Genomic DNA, 16,540 nt, shown 5'->3' with positions numbered 1-16,540 from the left:
AATCACCCAGCAGGCCAGAGATGACAAGGCCTTTGAATGAGCAGTGCTCCAATCAGCCTGTGGCTCTGATCCTACCTTCTAAAGCTTAGGCTTGTGAATCCCTGATCAGAATGCACATAATCAAGCATTCAAAGAAGAAAAAATAATTACTCACCTTTCATAACGGTTGTTCTTCAAGATGTTTTCATGTCCATTCCAATACTGGCAAGAAGGAACTGAGGAGTTGGTAGGTCAGCAAAGCTATATATCGAGTGCCATATTGGCAGCACTTCAGGGGGTACCTAGGCTGACCCAACAGTTGCTGCTAGGCAAAACTCTTCTGGCTCCTGTGTATGTGCGCATGCACACCTCATTACGATGCACATGAACCACATATCTTGAACAGTTACGAAAAGTGAATAACTGTTTTTTCCAGGCTCTTGCTTCTACGCCACTAGCACACACTCCCCTCGCAGAGCCTTGCAGGCTATTGCTTGGTGGGTGGATATGAGCTGGACAGTTGCTGGCTGGTGGGAAAGGCTGGGAGGATGCCGGACACATGCTCGTTAGGAGGGGCCAGGTGCTGAGATGTCATTGGTGGCTGGATGGGTGCCAGACAGGCATATCCGAGTTCTCAGTCCAGTGAAATGTCCATTGGCCCACTGCAAGTGCTGGCCCTTGGGTGGGGCTGTGCCCCTGGACTTATCCCATGGAACCACAGGCCCCCTGCTGCCCCTGAGCTGGGGTCCTGCCCAGCCTCACCAATGCTCTGTGCTGCTCTAGACCACCTCCAACAATGTGCAGAACATCATTGAGAGCCGCGTGGAGAAGAGGACCAAGGGTGTGTATGTGCCCGTGGGAGGCAAAAGCATGATCACCTTCATGGATGACCTGAACATGCCGGCCAAAGATGCCTTCGGCTCCCAGCCCCCACTGGAGCTGCTGCGCCTCTGGATTGATTACGGCTTCTGGTATGACCGCGAGAAGCAAACCATCAAATACATCAAGGTAGGAGCCTGCCTGCAGTTTTCCCTGCCCCTGCCTGGTTCTCCCACAGGGTGGGTGAGTGATCCCAAGCTGTTCTCTGGCGGCCAAGTGCAACCCAGCTCCCAGAGGCACTTGAGTTGTGCCAACCCTAGCCCCCACAGTGCCACGTCAGGCTCCCTGCCCCAGGAGAGGGGGACTCTTGGGTTAGCAGGGATCTCGTTACTTAATTCAGCCATTTAGACAGCTACCCTGCTTCTCCACAAGAACCTCCACCCTTCCTTCTACTGCCTTCAGCATGGAGTCAGGGGAGCTGAAGTCCATGCAGGACCGGGGAGCTGGCAGTGCCAGGGTCCCTGTGGGATGGGGGAGATGGGATCCCTATGGGCTTGCTAGGGTGGAGGTGATGAAGCTGGGGTCCAGTGGTCCAGCCAGGGCACACTGGGAGAGCTGACCGAGGCATGCTGGTGAAGCCAAGGTCCCTGTGGGTTGGCGGGGGCATGGCAGAGGAACCAGGGTCTCCGCAGGGAGAAGGTGGTGGAACTGGGATCCCTGGGGGGCAGCTGGGGCACACTGGTGGAGCTGGGGTCCCTGCAGGGTGGCTGTAGGGGAAGTAGCAGAGTGAAGGTCCCTGCAGGGTGGCCATGGGAGGAGGGTGTGTGTGGTAGAGCTGGGATCCCTGCAGGGCAGTTGAAGGGAAGATGGTGGAGCCAGGGTCCCTGCAGGCTGGATCAAAGAGCAGCACTTTGCTCTCCAGTCCAATTTACTAGATGGCTGGATTCCAAGCCAGGTAGAAATGATGGCCATGCAGTCTGCCCCCAGCCTGGCACATGCCAGAGAACTGCCCCAGCACTGCCTGGGGGCAAGAGGAGAGGGAATGACCAAGGTGTGAGGTTGGCTTTGTCTCCCAGCTCCAGTTTGTTGCACACCACAGCAGACATTAGCTTGACCCTGTCTCGGAGGCCTTGCACTCTGCAGCTCCCTCTGGATAGTGCAGATGTCTTGCCGCTGGTGCAGGGGAGAAGAAAGGCCTCAGTTGGCTTTTGGATTGAACAGCACCTTTTTGTCTCCCCTCAGGACATGTTCCTCATGACAGCCATGGGCCCTCCAGGGGGAGGCCGAACTGTGATATCTGGCCGACTTCAGAGCAGGTTCAACCTCATCAATATGACCTTCCCCACGGTAAGGGCGGCTTAGACATGCTGGGTCCAACAGAATCAGAGCTGGAGATGCTCCTTTGCCCACCTTGGGTTCTTCCTCGCCCAGTGTCTGCCAGCAGGACACACTGGGTATTTCTAGACTACATGGCTCCATCGACGGAGTCATGTAGTTTAGTTTACTAGACATAGGAAAATGAAGCGGCGATTTAAATAATTGCCACTTAATTTACATCAAAATGGCTGCCACACTGTGCCTATCAGCTGTTTGGCGGCACAGCACAGTAGTCTGGACGCTCCACGGTTGACAAGGGCTTCTCTTGTCGACCGTGGAGCGTCCAGGCTACCACGCTGTGCCGCCAAACAGCTGATCGGCACAGCGCGGCAGCCATTTTGATGTAAATGAAGCGGCGATTATTTAAATCGCCGCTTCATTTTCCTATGTCTAGTAAACTAATCTACATGGCTCCGTCGACGGAGCCATGTAGTCTAGACATACCCACTGTGTCCTAGGCACCATTACTTCTCTGCACCCCTCCTAGGACAGTTGAGTGCCAGGCATTGTGCCAAGCCTCCACCTGCTGGCCCCTGAGATGCCAGACCCACCGTTGTAGTCAGCAACTTCAGCATGAAGGCTGCATCCCCTTTTCTTCTGCCCCAAGAGTGGGGGTGGTGGGCTCATAAGCTGCCAGTACCTGCCATGGGGCTCCGCTAGGTACTGCTTGCGCCATCCTGCAGGAGCCACAGATCCGGTGCATCTTCGGCACCATGCTCAACCAGAAGCTGCAGAACTTTGAGGAGGGGGTGAAGCCACTGGGCAACGTAGTCACCGAGGCCACCATTGAGCTGTACCATGCCGTGGTGCAGAAATTCTTGCCTACGCCTGCCAAGATCCACTACCTCTTCAACCTGCGCGACATCTCCAAGGTACCCATCCGGCCTAGGCCCTGCTTCTCCCCAGCTCGGAGCCCAGTGCTCGGTCTGCACCTAGCTCGGAGCCCAGTACCCAGCTCGGTGCTCTGCTCGGAGCCCGGTGCTTGACCTGCACCCTACTCTCCCCCTGGATCACCAGTCTGTGCCCTGCTATGAGCCCAGCTTGGCGCCCTGCTCCCCCCGGGTCAAATCCTGATGCTTGGCCTGCATCCAACTCACCCCCTAGGTCAGGGCCCAGTGCTCCCTGCTTGCAGCCCAGGGCTTGGCCTGATAACATGCTCTGAGCCCAATGCCCAGCCTGGGCCCTGCTCATGCTCCCCTGGGTCAGAGCTTGGTACCTGGCCTGTGTCCCACTTGCCTTCTTGGGTCAGATCCTGGTGCCTGGCCTGCAGTCCCCCGGTCGGTGCTAGGGACCTCCACTCAAAGAATCTGCTGTGTCCATGTGTTGGGGTAGGGAATGCAGAAAGCCCCTTGTATGAGTGGGACTGGTGCAGTGAAAAGTTCAGCAGTGTTGGCTCATTCTGCATGGGTCAGCCAAGGGTGGTGGGTTCTCCAGAGCTGCTACCCCACGCATCACATGGGAAGGGCCCTTTGGCAGGGAAATCAAACACCAGATGCTGCCAGTGTTGGTGCCCAGTTCCAGCCCCGCAGTGTGCTTTGCACAACAGGTCTCCTTGGGCCCGTTGCCATGGCACCCGCATGCAGCCAGTGTATTGCAGGTTGGGATCCAGACCAGAGGTCTGCAGAACCGGCTGACTCAGTGGGAGGGGAATGAGGCAGAGGTCCCTTTTGTTTCTGGACTTGCACTGGGGGAAGGGGCTGGTCTAGGCTAGTGACAGGGGGAGGGAGTGTAGATTTTTCCCCAGCACATAGACCATCCCCATTCCCAGTAGCCGTGCCATGGCAAGTCATGCAGCAGGGGCTCAGGCTCTCCCCTTACACAGGTGTTCCAGGGCATGCTGCGAGCAAACAAGGATTTCCACGATACGAAGCCCAGCCTTACCCGCCTGTGGGTTCATGAGTGCTTCAGGTATGGCCCTTGTCTCCCAGAGCATGACAGGGTGGGCATAGCCCCCTGCCAACAGTCACCTTCCCTCCCCCACGGCCAGCCATGCTGCACTCACCTCCACCCTATTGGCACTACTAGCCCCTGGCCAGCAGGCACCTTCCTTCCCCCCAGAGCTGGCCAAGTTGCACCCACTTCCACCCCATGGGCACTGTCAGTAATGTTCCCTCTAATTTTTCCATCTATATGCAGAATAAATTTTGTTATGTGCACTGAGGCATGTGTTGATGTGCACCACTAGTAGAAACACATGCTGTCAGATGTGGGCACTCTATTAATCAACTGGGCAGCACCTGAATCTCTCCTGGATGATCACTCAAGTGCACAGCTTACCAGGAACTCTGACTGCCAGTCTTGTGCCATTGAGTGCCTTTCCTTCCTACACGTTGTGCCCCACCTGTAGCCCTTCTCCACTCAAACACAATAGCTTCCTGGCTGAAGGGAAACCTTTGTGCTCCCTGTGCATTCCATGGACCCTCATGCAGCATCGAGGGTTAGCCTATATCCCCTGTCGCCCCTGTTCCCTGCACGTGGGATTGGCCCCTCCCTGCTAATGGTGTGGGGTAACCCTAGATAGCGAGTCCAGCCCCCTCTCCTCTTGACAGGGTCTTCTCCGACCGTCTGGTGGACTCGCCTGACAAGGAAGCCTTCATTGCCATCCTGAGTGAGAAGCTGGGCTCCTTCTTCGACCTGACCTTCCACAACCTCTGCCCCAGCAAGTGCCCACCTATTTTCGGTGCGTGCCATGGACGCGTGCCACAGGCTATGCAGTCACTAGGGCCAGGATACCTGAGGTCTCTCCCTGGCTCAGGGAATTGAATGAGGCTAGTGGTTAGAGTGGGAGATTGGGAGACAGGACTGTTGGGTTCTCTCCCCAGTTCCGGGAGGGGAGTGGAGGCTGGTGGTTGGAGCTAGGGGGCTGGGAGTCAGGACTTTTGGGTTCTCATCTTGGCTCAGGAAGGGCAGGGGGGTGCAGTGGTTAGAACAGGACTGAGGCCTAGGAGCCAGAACTCTCCGGGTCTGTGCTGAGCTAGATTCCAAAAGGGAGCACTCAGCCCTTCTCTTGGCTGCTTGCCAGGGGACTTCATGCGCGAGCCACGGGTCTATGAGGACTTGGTAGACCTGTCAGCCCTGAAGTTAGAGATGGAGCGGGCGCTGGAGGAATACAACCAGACGCCTGGCGTGGTGCAGATGCAGCTCGTGCTCTTCAGAGATGCCATCGAACACAGTGAGTAGCATCCACTCGATTGTGGCCTCTTGCAAGGCTCTTCACTGCTGCTATGTCTCCATAGACCCCGGGGGTCAGTTACTGCCAGGTGTGGTAGGAGGCTTCCACGCTTTGTCCATGCCACGGCCCTTAGCAGGGGCACTGGCTCCAGATCAGAATCTGCTTTGTCCCTGTGAGAACCGAGACTGAGCTTCACATGCCCAAGCAGGCCGGGTAGCCTTCCTAATGGGAAACCATGGCGTGCTGTGCAGGTCACATTACAGGAGTCCTGGTCCCTGGCTCTGTGAGATCTCTGAGGTCAGTCTGTTCCAGCTTGCCTGGCACACACACATGACATGAAGGGTGTGGCTTCTGGCTTTCAATGAATACTGGAGCCAAGCAGTAGGCCCTGTAGTCTGTCTCTGGGACTAAATAAGGGGCCAGCCAGATGCCTGCTGTAGCCCCAGGGTGTCCCCTTCTGACCAGCGACTCACCCCTGCAGTTACCCGGATTGTGCGGGTGATTGGCCAGCCCCGTGGGAACATGCTGCTGGTGGGCATTGGAGGTAGTGGGCGCCAGAGCCTGGCACGCCTGGCCTCCTCTATCTGCGAGGACGAGACCTTCCAGATCGAGGTGACCAAGCACTACCGCAAGCAGGAGTTCAGGGATGGTGAGTGCCCTGGTCAAGGAGACCTCTCCCCCCCCCGCCCCAGGCCCTGCAAGGTCAATTCCCTGGAGCTCACAGCCCCTGCCTTTCCCCCCAGACATCAAGAAGTTGTACCGACAGGCGGGGGTGGACCTCAAGCCCACCACCTTCCTCTTTGTGGACACGCAGATCATGGATGACTCCTTCCTGGAGGACATCAACAACATCCTCAGCTCCGGGGAGGTGCCCAACCTCTACAAGGCTGATGAGTTTGAGGAGGTGAGCACCTGCATCTGCTCTGGGCTGAGGGCACCAAGGGCAAGGGGCCTCCCTGCAATAGCTCCACTACAGAACTGCAGCTCAGGGCCTCTACTCAAGCCTGACCCACAGCCCCTGCTAGCCCAGCCCTGGGCTGTGCTGCTGGTGCCTCTCCTGACCCACTGCCCCTGCTAGACTGGTCCTGGACTCCTACGCAGGGCTGTGGCTGATGTGCAACTTTGCCCTGTCTCCCCCATCATCCAAGCAGTACGGAGCTGCATGGCCAGCACATGGGGCTGAAGGGCTGATCACAGGGGCTAGCAGAGAATGGGAAGCCCTAGGCCCGGCAGGGAGCAGTTCCAGGGACTCTGTGCCCAGCTGGAGGCACTTTGCTTTTGTCCCAGATCCAGTCCGTGATCCTTGATGCAGCCCGGGCTGACGGTATCCCTGAGGTGGCTGACAGCCTCTTTGGTTACCTGATCGAGAGGGTGCGCAACAACCTGCATGTGGTGCTCTGCCTCAGCCCCATCGGGGAGCCCTTCAGGTGAGGGATGGGAGCTGCTCCTAGTGTACTGGCCACGGCCCTGCCTGGTGCTATTGTGCCCTCTGGTGGGCAATTCTGGACCTGCCAGCAGACGGGCTAAAGGACAGGTGAAGGAGCACAGCTGAGAGCTGCTCAGCTAGGGAGTGGGAGCTGGAGGAAGGGCAGTAGGGTGAGGGAGTCAGAAATGGGAGCAGGGATGGGGGTGGGGTGGAAGCAGGGCAGAGATTAGGAGTGGGAGAGGTGGGGAAGAGATGAGTCAGTGTAGGAGCAGTGGAGGGATTAGAAGAGAAATGGGGTGGAGATGGGAGGAGGCAGGAGCAGGGCGGGGGGGCACACTTGGAAGTGGGGCAGGAGCAAGGCAGAGATTAGAAGTGGGAAAGAGATAGGGTAGAATGGGAGCAGGGTAGGCATAGAAGGCAGGATGGAAGGGGGATACATATGGGGGGCAGGGTGGGAGAAGGCAACGTGAAGGGCCATACTCAGGTTGGTGCCCCTGGCCGTTCAGGAATTGGATTCGTCAGTACCCAGCACTGGTGAACTGCACCACCATCGACTGGTTCTCAGAGTGGCCACGCCAGGCGCTGCTGGAGGTAGCAGAGAAGTATCTCGAGGGCGTGGACTTAGGGAACCTGCCAAAGGTGAGAGCCGCAGCCCAGCCCCAGCTGCCTGGCCACACGCTGGCTGCGTTGGAAACAGGCTGGGCTGGCAGATCTGCCAAGGACTGTGTTGGAGGAGCCATGCTTGCAGTCAGTGCTGGCCACTGCCCAGGGGAGACCCCCACAAGCTGCCGGCCTGGTGCGGAATCATGGTCTTGGCCTTATGCCAGTCAGAGGGGTTCTGTTCTGCTTCCCAAACTCTGCTAGGTGCAGGGTTCTCTGGCTATGCTATACTTAGCTGCTGTGTCCCTCCCAAGAGCCAGTTGCATCTCTATGCTCTCTGCAGACACATGGGTTACTGCAAAGCTGGCTGCATCCCATCTCCCCTTGAGCAAGGCTGGGCCTCTGTTAAGCGTCCTCTCCCTACCACTGACCCAGCTCTATCTGCTCCCCCAGATCCACAAGAAAGTGGCGAGGATTTTTGTGACCATGCACTGGTCTGTGGCCTCATACTCACAGAAGATGCTTCTGGAGCTCCGGCGCCATAACTACGTCACTCCCACCAACTACCTGGAGCTGGTATCAGGCTATAAAAAGTGAGAACCCTCCCTCCACTCCTGGGTGGCCACTGGTGTTACAGACCCTGGGCTGGGGGTGGTGAGGAGAATGGTGTAGTTTCCCACAGGCAGCCGCTGGGGCTATGGACACTGAGCCAGAGGAGTTGGGAGTGGAGGGATGTCCCAAGGGCAGGGCTGGGGAGCCAAGGGTAGGACCAGGGAAGCCAAGAAATGTCTGCCCCAGAGGGGATGGGAACAGAGGAGCAGGCTTCCTGAAGGCAGGGCTGCAGGAGCTGACGGCAGGGCCGTGGGATTGTCCTATCCCAGAGAGGAAGGGAACATAGGGGTTCTGCCCACGTGCGGAAGGAGTAAAGGCTGGTCAGATCCTCTGTCTGGGGGCTGGGCCGGGCCCCAGAAGCAGTGGGAAAAAGGGGTTCTCATGACAAATGGCATTTCAGCTCCCAGTGGGCACCATGCTGGCTCATCGGAGATGGATGTTAGGAATCTCATACTCCAGCCTCTTCTCCAGGACAGACTCACTGGCCAGACTCCATCTCTCATCAGTCATTGCTTTCTTCTGTTTGGGGAAAGATGGGGCTGTGTTGCTGGTGCATCATGGAGGATGTAGTTCTTCAGAGTGCCCAGCCCACCCGGTCCTTTTGGGAGGGCACCAGGGCAGCCTCCCTGAGTAGGGCCCAGCCAGCATCTTCCCACAGGCTCTTGGCAGAGAAGCGCAAGGAACTCTCAGACCAGGCCAACAAGCTGCGCAATGGGCTCTTCAAGATAGATGAGACACGCTGCAAGGTGGAGGTGATGTCGCTGGAGCTGGAGGACGCCAAGAAGAAGGTGGCGGAATTCCAGAAGCAGTGCGAGGAGTACTTGGTCATCATCGTGCAGCAGAAGAGAGAGGCCGATGAGCAGCAGAAGGTGAGTGGAGCTGGGCTTGGATCTGGGAGTGAACTGATGGGCATGAGGGGCCCAGATCTGGGCAGAGGCCGATGGGTGTGGAGAGTGCACAGATCTGGCCGTGGGCTGAAAAGTGTGGGGATCCCAGATCTGGGCATGAGCTGATGGGTTTGGGAGGTTCCAGATTTGGGTTGACAGACATGGGGTGTGCCCAGAACTGGGCGCTGGGCTAGTGGGTGCAGGGGGTACCTCCAATCAGGTGCTGGGTGGATGAGTGCAGGGAGCCCAGGGCTGGGCTAGGATCTGAATACTGGACTGACAAGCACAGAAAGATCCCACTCTGGATGCCAGGCTGACAGATTTGTGGGGTCTAGGTTGGGGTCACATTTGGGCGCTGGGCTGATGGGCATAGAGGAGCCCCAATCTGGACCTGGGGCATGGCTTGGATCCAGATGCAGGCTGGTGGGTGTGGGACTCGGATTCAGATGAGGGGTAAGGGTGTGGGGCAAGAACGGTGGAAGGAGGGGAAATTGGGCAAAGTCCCCACCCCGGGGTGCCCTGGTGGAAGGATTCCCCAGCCCTGCCTGGCCGGCTCTTCTCACAGACGGTGGGTGCTAACAGTGAAAAGATTGCTGCTGAGGAGATCAAGTGCAAGGCGCTGGCTGACAATGCCCAGAAGGACCTGGAAGAGGCGCTGCCTGCCCTGGAAGAGGCTATGAAGGTAATGAGCCATGCAGTCCCCCCGGACTAGGACCTCTGGGGAGTAGAGAGGATCTTCACCGGAGGGATTCACTGCACTCACCCCCGAATCCTTGCCCCACAGCCCCCCAGGGATCAGGAATCATTGTACAGTGCAAGCCAGAGACACAGCTAGCGGCAGCAGTATCCATCACATGTCCTAGCTAGTGGGGGGCAGGCTGTGACTGTATATAATTGGGCCTGTTGGTCTGATCCTCGGACAAGGAGGGGGCAGAATATGTGGCTGGATGGGCCCATGGGTCTCAGCCAGGGGCAGAGAGGAGGTGGGATACCAGAGTAGATGGACCCATGGGTCTGATGTAGGAAGGAGGGAGGAGGCGGGATACTGCGCTAGATGCGGGCTGGCTGGCTCGTGAGTCTCTGGGGGATCATTCCATTTCTCTGGTGAGTCCCCACTTGCATACTGGGGTGAGAGTTCTGGAACTGTGCCAAAGGCTGCATTGTTCTGTTAGTGGTGCCATGAAGCATCCTGGTGAGGGCCTGTCCACTCTAGTGGCTCCCCAACCTGTCCTGGCTCCTTCCCTCACTTGCCCAGGCCCTGGAGTCACTCAACAAGAAGGATATGACAGAGATCAAGTCCTACGGGCGCCCGCCCACCCTGGTGGAGACGGTGATGCAGGCCGTCATGATCCTGCGCGGCAATGAGCCAACCTGGGCAGAAGCAAAGAGGCAGCTGGGTGAGGCATGAGGAGAGGGAGGGGATTGGGCTGAGGAAGAGGAACTTGAGGCTGTCAGGAGAACTAAGGGTGCAGTCTGTGGGCAAGAGAGCAGTGCTTAGGATGAAGGCAGCGGTGCGGGAGAGATGCCAGCTGGTGCTTGGCTGGGGGACAGAGGACATGGCAGAAGGTGGGGTGCGCACCTTCTCTTGCTTCTCCATCTGCAGTGGGAACAGCAAGAGGGGTGCTGGGCCTCCTGCAGGTCAGTGCCAAGGGGGACATACCCAGCTTATGCCAGTCCCTTGGCCCCGTCCCTTTGTGATCTTGGTGCCCCTCCAGGTGAACCTACCTTCATCAAACAGCTGATCAACTTTGACAAGGACAACATCTCAGACAAGGTGCTGAAGAAGATCAGTGGGTACTGCTCCCAGCCGGACTTCCAGCCCGATATCATCGGGCGTGTCTCACTGGCCGCCAAGTCCCTCTGTATGTGGGTGCGAGCAATGGAGGTGAGGGGCTGGATGCCCACCACAGGACAGGGGAAAGAGCCAGGGAGAGGAAGGGGCAGGCACCATCCGTGGGTAGAGGAAGGGAGCCATGGAAGGGAGACTGGATGCTGGTCATGGGCAGGTGGAGGAACACAGGGAGGTGGCAGATGGAGAATGCCAGAGTGGGGAAGGGAAGAGCAAAGTTGGCAAGGTGTTGGCAGGAAGAGGGGAGTGAATGAAAACGGGAGATGAGAAAGAGATAAAAAAGCAAATGCCAGCCTAACACAAGGCTGGGAGCCAGGACTCCTAGATTCTCTCCCCAGCTCTAGGAGGCGAGTGGGGGCTGGAGGGCTAGAAAAGGGGGCAGGGTGCCAGGACTCCAGGGGGTCTCACTCTGGCTCTGGGAGGAGGGCGCTGAGAGCCAGGATGCCCAGGTTCTGTTCTCCCCGAGGAAGCAGCACTGTTGTGCAGAGAGCTCACCACTGACTGCTCCCCCAGATGTACGGCCGGATTTACCGCGTGGTGGAGCCCAAGCGTGCCCGTATGAATGCAGCCATGGCCCAGCTGGCTGAGAAGCAGGCATCCCAGGCGGAGGCACAGGAGAAGTTGCGGGAGGTCTGTCTGCCTGGGGATTGGAGGGTCTGAAGGAGGGGAGATGCTGGGCTTGCTTGTGCCCCCCACAGGAAGAGCTCATTTGGGTTGCCCACGGGTGTCACCAGTGCTCTGGCCAGGCACTGATCCTGTCACTTGCCATGGCTCTGTTCTGCCTCACTAGACCCGCAGGCTGGTGGTGGGAGCCCAGCCCTGGGGCCGCAGGCCTGCAGGGGGAGCCATGTCCAGGGTCCACAAGCCAGAGGGGAGCCCAGCATAGGCCAGACAGATGGGCTTATGGCTCTGGTTGCCTGCCTCAGGTGGCAGAGAAGCTGGAGCGGCTGAAGCAGGAGTATGAGGAGAAGCTGGTGCAGAAGGAGGACCTGCGCAAGAGGTCGGAGGAGATGGAGATCAAGCTGGACCGGGCTGACAAGCTGGTGTCCGGGTTGGCTGGGGAGAAGGCACGCTGGGAAGAGACTGTGCAGGTAGGTGAGCCGGGCGGATCCTGGAGAGTGTCAGAAGTGGGGCTCTGGCAGGCAGGGAACAATCATCCTGGGAGGATCTGGGCAGGAATCTGGGGGTGGGGGGTTAGGCAGGGAGTAGCCAGGAGTGTCTAAGGGGAAGGGCCTGGGGCAGGTAACAGCCAGATGGAGGGTATCTAAGAGTTTGGGCAGAGAGCAGCCAGGTGTTGACAGGTGTGCTTTGGTGGGATGCTGTGAGAGTATCTAATTCAGGGCGAGCTGCTGAGAAACAGGTCAGCCAGAGCCCCAGACTCGGAGCCTTCCTCTTACTAGGCTCCCCAAACAAGCTACAAAGAGCATATGTATCTCACCACGCTGGCCAACAAAAGCAATACTCTCAGTCCAGTTCCCCTGCATTCCCCCGGAACACTGCTTATATGGAGGAGTCATTATGAAAACCTGTCTCACCAAATAAAAGATTCTTATGATCCCAAAAGACCAGCCACACACCCAGATCAATAGAAAACTCAGCCCTTACCCAGCAATCACACTGCCACCAATCCTTCAGAGTCTAAAATCTAAAGAGTTACTCATAAAATAAAGAGAATTAAAATTGATCAAAGAAACCATATATGTGCACCAATTGCAAAGCCCTTGGTGCAGGCTGGTAGCAGTGATGGAATAAACTGCTGGATCAAGGTACATCTATGGTTACTTCCAACTTCTTGGGCAGCCCTCAACCTGTTTTAGCTGGCTCTCTTTGGTGTGAGGCTGGAGACATAGGGTATGTCTACACTGCAAAGTTAGTTCGAACTAACAGACGTTAGTTTGAACTAACTTTCCTAGGCGCTACACTAGCGCTCCGTTAGTTCGAACTTAATTCGAACTAACGGAGCGCTTAGTTCGAACTAGGTAAACCTCATTTTACGAGGATTAAGCCTAGTTCGAACTAGCTAGTTCGAATTAAGGGCTGTGTAGACCCTTAATTCGAACAAGTGGGAGGCTAAGGCTTCCCAGGTTTCCCTGGTGGCCACTCTGGCCAACACCAGGGAAACTCGTCTGCCCCCCTCCTGGCCCTGGAGCCCTTAAAGGGCCACGGGCTGGCTACACAGTTTGTGCCAGTTGCAAGGCTGCCAGCACCCGTGCCAGCACAGCCTGCACCTGCCACAGGATGAGCCAGCCATCCGAGGGCTCCCAGCCCTCCACTGCTCCCCAGGACCAGCCTGGCGGCTCCCAGGAGCCTGCCCGGGGGCACAAAAGGCGGGCGCCCGCCTGGTCAAGTGCGGAGATCGTGGACCTCATCGAGGTTTGGGGGGAAGCCTCCAATGTCCACGATCTCCGCACTAGCCACCGGAACGCGGCCGTCTACGGCCGCATGGCTGCCAGCCTGGCTGCCAGGGGCCACCAGCGCAGCCGGGAGCAGGTCCGCTGCAAAATTAAGGACTTGCGGCAGTCCTACTCCCGGGCCTGCCAGCCAGGGGCCAACCCGGAGGCCTGCCCCCACTTCCACGCCCTGGACCGCCTCCTGGGGGCTCATGCCGTCCCTGCCCCCCGGGACGTGATTGACCCCGGGGCAGAGGGACCGCTCCTGGAGACGGAGGAGGAGGAAGAGGGCTCTGAGAGCCAGGAGCCTGCCGCCAGCCTGCCCAGGATCCGGGACCCCCGAGGCACGCCACAGAGCCGCTCGCCTGTGTCGTCTGAGGCCGGGGAGGCGTCCACCTGTGAGTACCCTCATGTTCCCCTTATGTGTACGGGGGGCTGGGGCGAGAGGGAGCCCCGGGACCGTGCGCCTGGGCCTTGCCCACCAAGGAGCAGCAGCTGGGGATCCTGCAGGGGCCCTGGCCTTGCAGAGGGGAGCTGGGTTTCACACACCTGGGCCCCTGGGGAAATTGACCGCCGGTCTTGTTGCACCACAGCCGCAGCACCTGGGACTGCAGGGCACACCACCCCGCCTGCAGCAGCCGCCCGGGCAAGCAGGACAGCCAGGAACCAGGAGGAGTACCAGAGGCGGCACCTCCGGTTCCTGGATCAACAGCTCCGTCTCCAGGACCACTGGGTCCAGGAGGACCTGAGGCTGCGCCGGAGGAGTCTGGAGGCCCTGGAGGAGCAGGGCCGTGCCCTGCGAGGCCACCTCCAGAGCCTGCTCGACCGCTTCCCATTTCCTCCTCCCCTGGTCCCCCTCCTGCTCCCGCTCCCGCTTCCGCTCCTGCTTCCTCCACACCTCCTGTCCCTCCTGCTCCCCCCTCCACAACCATTTCCCACCGATGCCCCCGGACCCGCAGTGTGGCGAGACGGGAGAGGCAGCCGGACTCCCACCCCTGAGCTTTCCTTTCCCTTCCTCCCTTCCCTCCCCTTCCAGCTCCCTCATCCCAGGTTTCCCCCTCCCCTCTCCAACCCTCATTCCTCCCTTCCCGCACCCAGTTATGTTAAATAAACAGACGTTTTTGTTTCAAAAACAGGTGTCTTTATGTTACAGTAGATAGGAAGGGGAAAGGGGAAGGGGGGTAGGGTGGAAGAAGGCCCCAGTGGGGCATGCAGAGAGAGGTCAGTCCTCCTCCTCCTCCACCAGGAAGCTTTCCCGCAGGGCTTCCCGGATCCGGACAGCCCCCCGCTGGGCTTCCCGGATGGCGGCGGTGCGGGGCTGACCGTAGTGTCCAGCCATGCGGTCAGCCTCAGCCATCCAGGCTGGCAGGAAAGCCTCCCCCTTTCGCTCACACAAATTGTGGAGCACACAACATGCCGCCACCACGGGAGGGATGTTGTGCTCGGCCAGGTCCAGACGGGTGAGGAGGCATCAAAAGCGGGCTTTCAGTCGCCCGAAGGCCCCCTCCACCACGATGCGGGCCCTGATCAGCCTGGCATTGAAGGCCTGGCGGGAGGGATTGAGGTGCCCCGTGTAGGGCTTCATGAGCCAGGGCTGCAGTGGGTAGGCGGCATCCCCCACCAGGCACACGGGCATGTCCACGTCCCCGACCCTGATGTGGCGGTCGGGGAAGAAGGTCCCGGCCTGCAGCTGCTGGCACACGGAGGAGTTGTGGTACACCCGGGCGTCGTGTGCTTTGCCGGACCAGCCCACATTAATGTCCGTGAACTGTCCCCGGTGGTCACACACGGCCTGCAGGATCACGGAGAAGTACCCCTTTCTGTTGACGTACCGGGACGCCTGGTGTTCTGGGGCACGGATGGGGATGAAGCCCCGGATGACGGCGTCCGGGTCGGCGAGGCAGACCACCCTGCGGAGCAGCACCCGGTTGATGGCCTTGACCACCTGCGGAGAGAGACACAGCAAAGCGCCAATCAGTGGGGCGCCCGGGTGGCTGGGAGCGTGCGTGCCCTGGCAGTGCCCCACGCCCCACTCCCGGAAGCAACCCCCCTGGCAGCATGTAGTACGGCCGGGACAGCCCGACCCCTCCGGTGCGGGGCGCTTTCGCCTCCTCCCGCCCCCCCCTTTGTCCCTGGGGCAGCCCATCCCCTCCTCGCAGCCCCCCTCCCCCCCGGCTTGGTGGCCGACGAGTGCCATACCTGCATGAGCACCGCTCCGATGGTGGATTTCCCCACGCCGAACTGGTTCCCGACGGATCGGTAGCTGTCCGGCGTGGAGAGCTTCCAGAGGGCGATGGCCACCCGCTTCTGGAGGGGGATGGCGGGCCTCATGCGAGTGTCCCTTCTTTGCAGGGCAGGGGCGAGCCACTCACAGAGCTCCAGGAAGGTGTCCCTCCTCATCCTGAAGTTCTGGGTCCACTGTCGGTCCTCCCAGCGCTCCAGGACGATGCGGTCCCACCAGTCGGTGCTGGTGTCCAGATGCCAGACGCGGCGGGGCACGCCAGTGCCGGGGCGCCGCCGCGGCTCCTCCACGGCCCCCAGGGCGGTCAGGCGGAGAGGCAGGGGGCTGACGTTCACCAGGTGGTGCCATGCAGCCTCGAGGCATTGCTGGCAGGCTTGCAGCAGCAAGTCCAGAACGTGCACCAGAAGGTGCAGGGCGAGCCGTGGCTCCATGTTGCCACCTGCAGCGGCCCCCCCGAAGGGAAGCACCGACACAGACGGGCACAGAGACCAACGCTTTGCTGTCCCTCGGCGAGGTTGGCAAGCAAGCAGGAAAAGCTGAGAACCGGCTGTCCAGGGGGGTCCCTTTAAGCTCGAGCCTCAGATAGCCTCAGACAGCAGCCACACAAAGCAACTAATGACCTGATGCCCTGCCAGAACCGGTTTCAGCTGCCCTTAAATGCCCCCTGCGTCCAATCAGTGTGGACGCGCTAGTTCGAATTAGCAAAACGCTAATTCGAACTAGTTTTTAGTTCTAGATGCGCTAGTTCGAATTAGCTTAGTTCGAATTAACTAATTCGAACTAAGTTAGTTCGAATTAGCGCTGTAGTGTAGACGTACCCATAGAGAAGCTGGAGCATGAAAGTGGGGAAATGGAGGTGTTCCTAAGGCCTTAGACATCTTCTCCCAGGCAGAGGGATTCCTGCATATCTTGCTGTGGAAAAGCACAGAGACAAGATGGAGTGTGTCACATGGGTTATTCACCTGCTCATGTCTGACTCAATTCCTTGCCCGTGGCCATCCACATACTGGTCTCATATGATGTGAGTTGTCTCCCATGCACCATTGTCAGTCAGTACTCCTTGATGAGCCCATTCAATGAAGTTCTTCACAGTACCTGGCTAGACACCTTGTGGTTGTCTTCCAGAATCACACACTAAGGGTATGTCTACACTATAAAGTTAATTCGAACTAACAGACGTTAGTTCG

The 16,540-nt window shown here is 58.7% G+C and overlaps 2 protein-coding genes across 7 annotated transcripts in view; both read left to right on the top strand.

Moving 5' to 3' along the window:
* Positions 1-16,540, top strand: part of DNAH2 (dynein axonemal heavy chain 2) — a 307,939-nt gene that overhangs the window by 216,960 nt on the left and 74,439 nt on the right. For all 6 annotated transcript variants that reach the window (XM_075908075.2, XM_075908076.2, XM_075908072.2 and 3 more), the window contains 17 exons: positions 763-987; positions 2,041-2,145; positions 2,859-3,047; positions 3,998-4,083; positions 4,725-4,855; positions 5,198-5,347; positions 5,829-5,996; positions 6,091-6,251; positions 6,635-6,774; positions 7,280-7,412; positions 7,827-7,966; positions 8,644-8,854; positions 9,438-9,554; positions 10,128-10,269; positions 10,588-10,757; positions 11,235-11,351; positions 11,648-11,812. In XM_075908075.2, coding sequence (XP_075764190.2) covers positions 763-987; positions 2,041-2,145; positions 2,859-3,047; positions 3,998-4,083; positions 4,725-4,855; positions 5,198-5,347; positions 5,829-5,996; positions 6,091-6,251; positions 6,635-6,774; positions 7,280-7,412; positions 7,827-7,966; positions 8,644-8,854; positions 9,438-9,554; positions 10,128-10,269; positions 10,588-10,757; positions 11,235-11,351; positions 11,648-11,812 — 2,550 coding nt within the window. The remainder of the gene's footprint in view (positions 1-762; positions 988-2,040; positions 2,146-2,858; positions 3,048-3,997; positions 4,084-4,724; positions 4,856-5,197; positions 5,348-5,828; positions 5,997-6,090; positions 6,252-6,634; positions 6,775-7,279; positions 7,413-7,826; positions 7,967-8,643; positions 8,855-9,437; positions 9,555-10,127; positions 10,270-10,587; positions 10,758-11,234; positions 11,352-11,647; positions 11,813-16,540) is intronic.
* Positions 11,821-14,267, top strand: LOC149521827 (uncharacterized). The gene is made up of 3 exons (XM_089772697.1): positions 11,821-13,509; positions 13,705-13,902; positions 14,248-14,267. Exons 1-3 carry the CDS (start codon positions 12,960-12,962, stop codon positions 14,265-14,267), a joined length of 768 nt encoding a protein of 255 aa, XP_089628823.1. The 5' UTR covers positions 11,821-12,959.

Source organism: Pelodiscus sinensis, chromosome 22, assembly GCF_052426305.1.
Source record: "Pelodiscus sinensis isolate ZL-2025 chromosome 22, ASM5242630v1, whole genome shotgun sequence".
NCBI classification, from domain to species: Eukaryota; Metazoa; Chordata; order Testudines; family Trionychidae; genus Pelodiscus; species Pelodiscus sinensis.
This window is presented reverse-complemented; position numbering and strand designations above follow the sequence as displayed.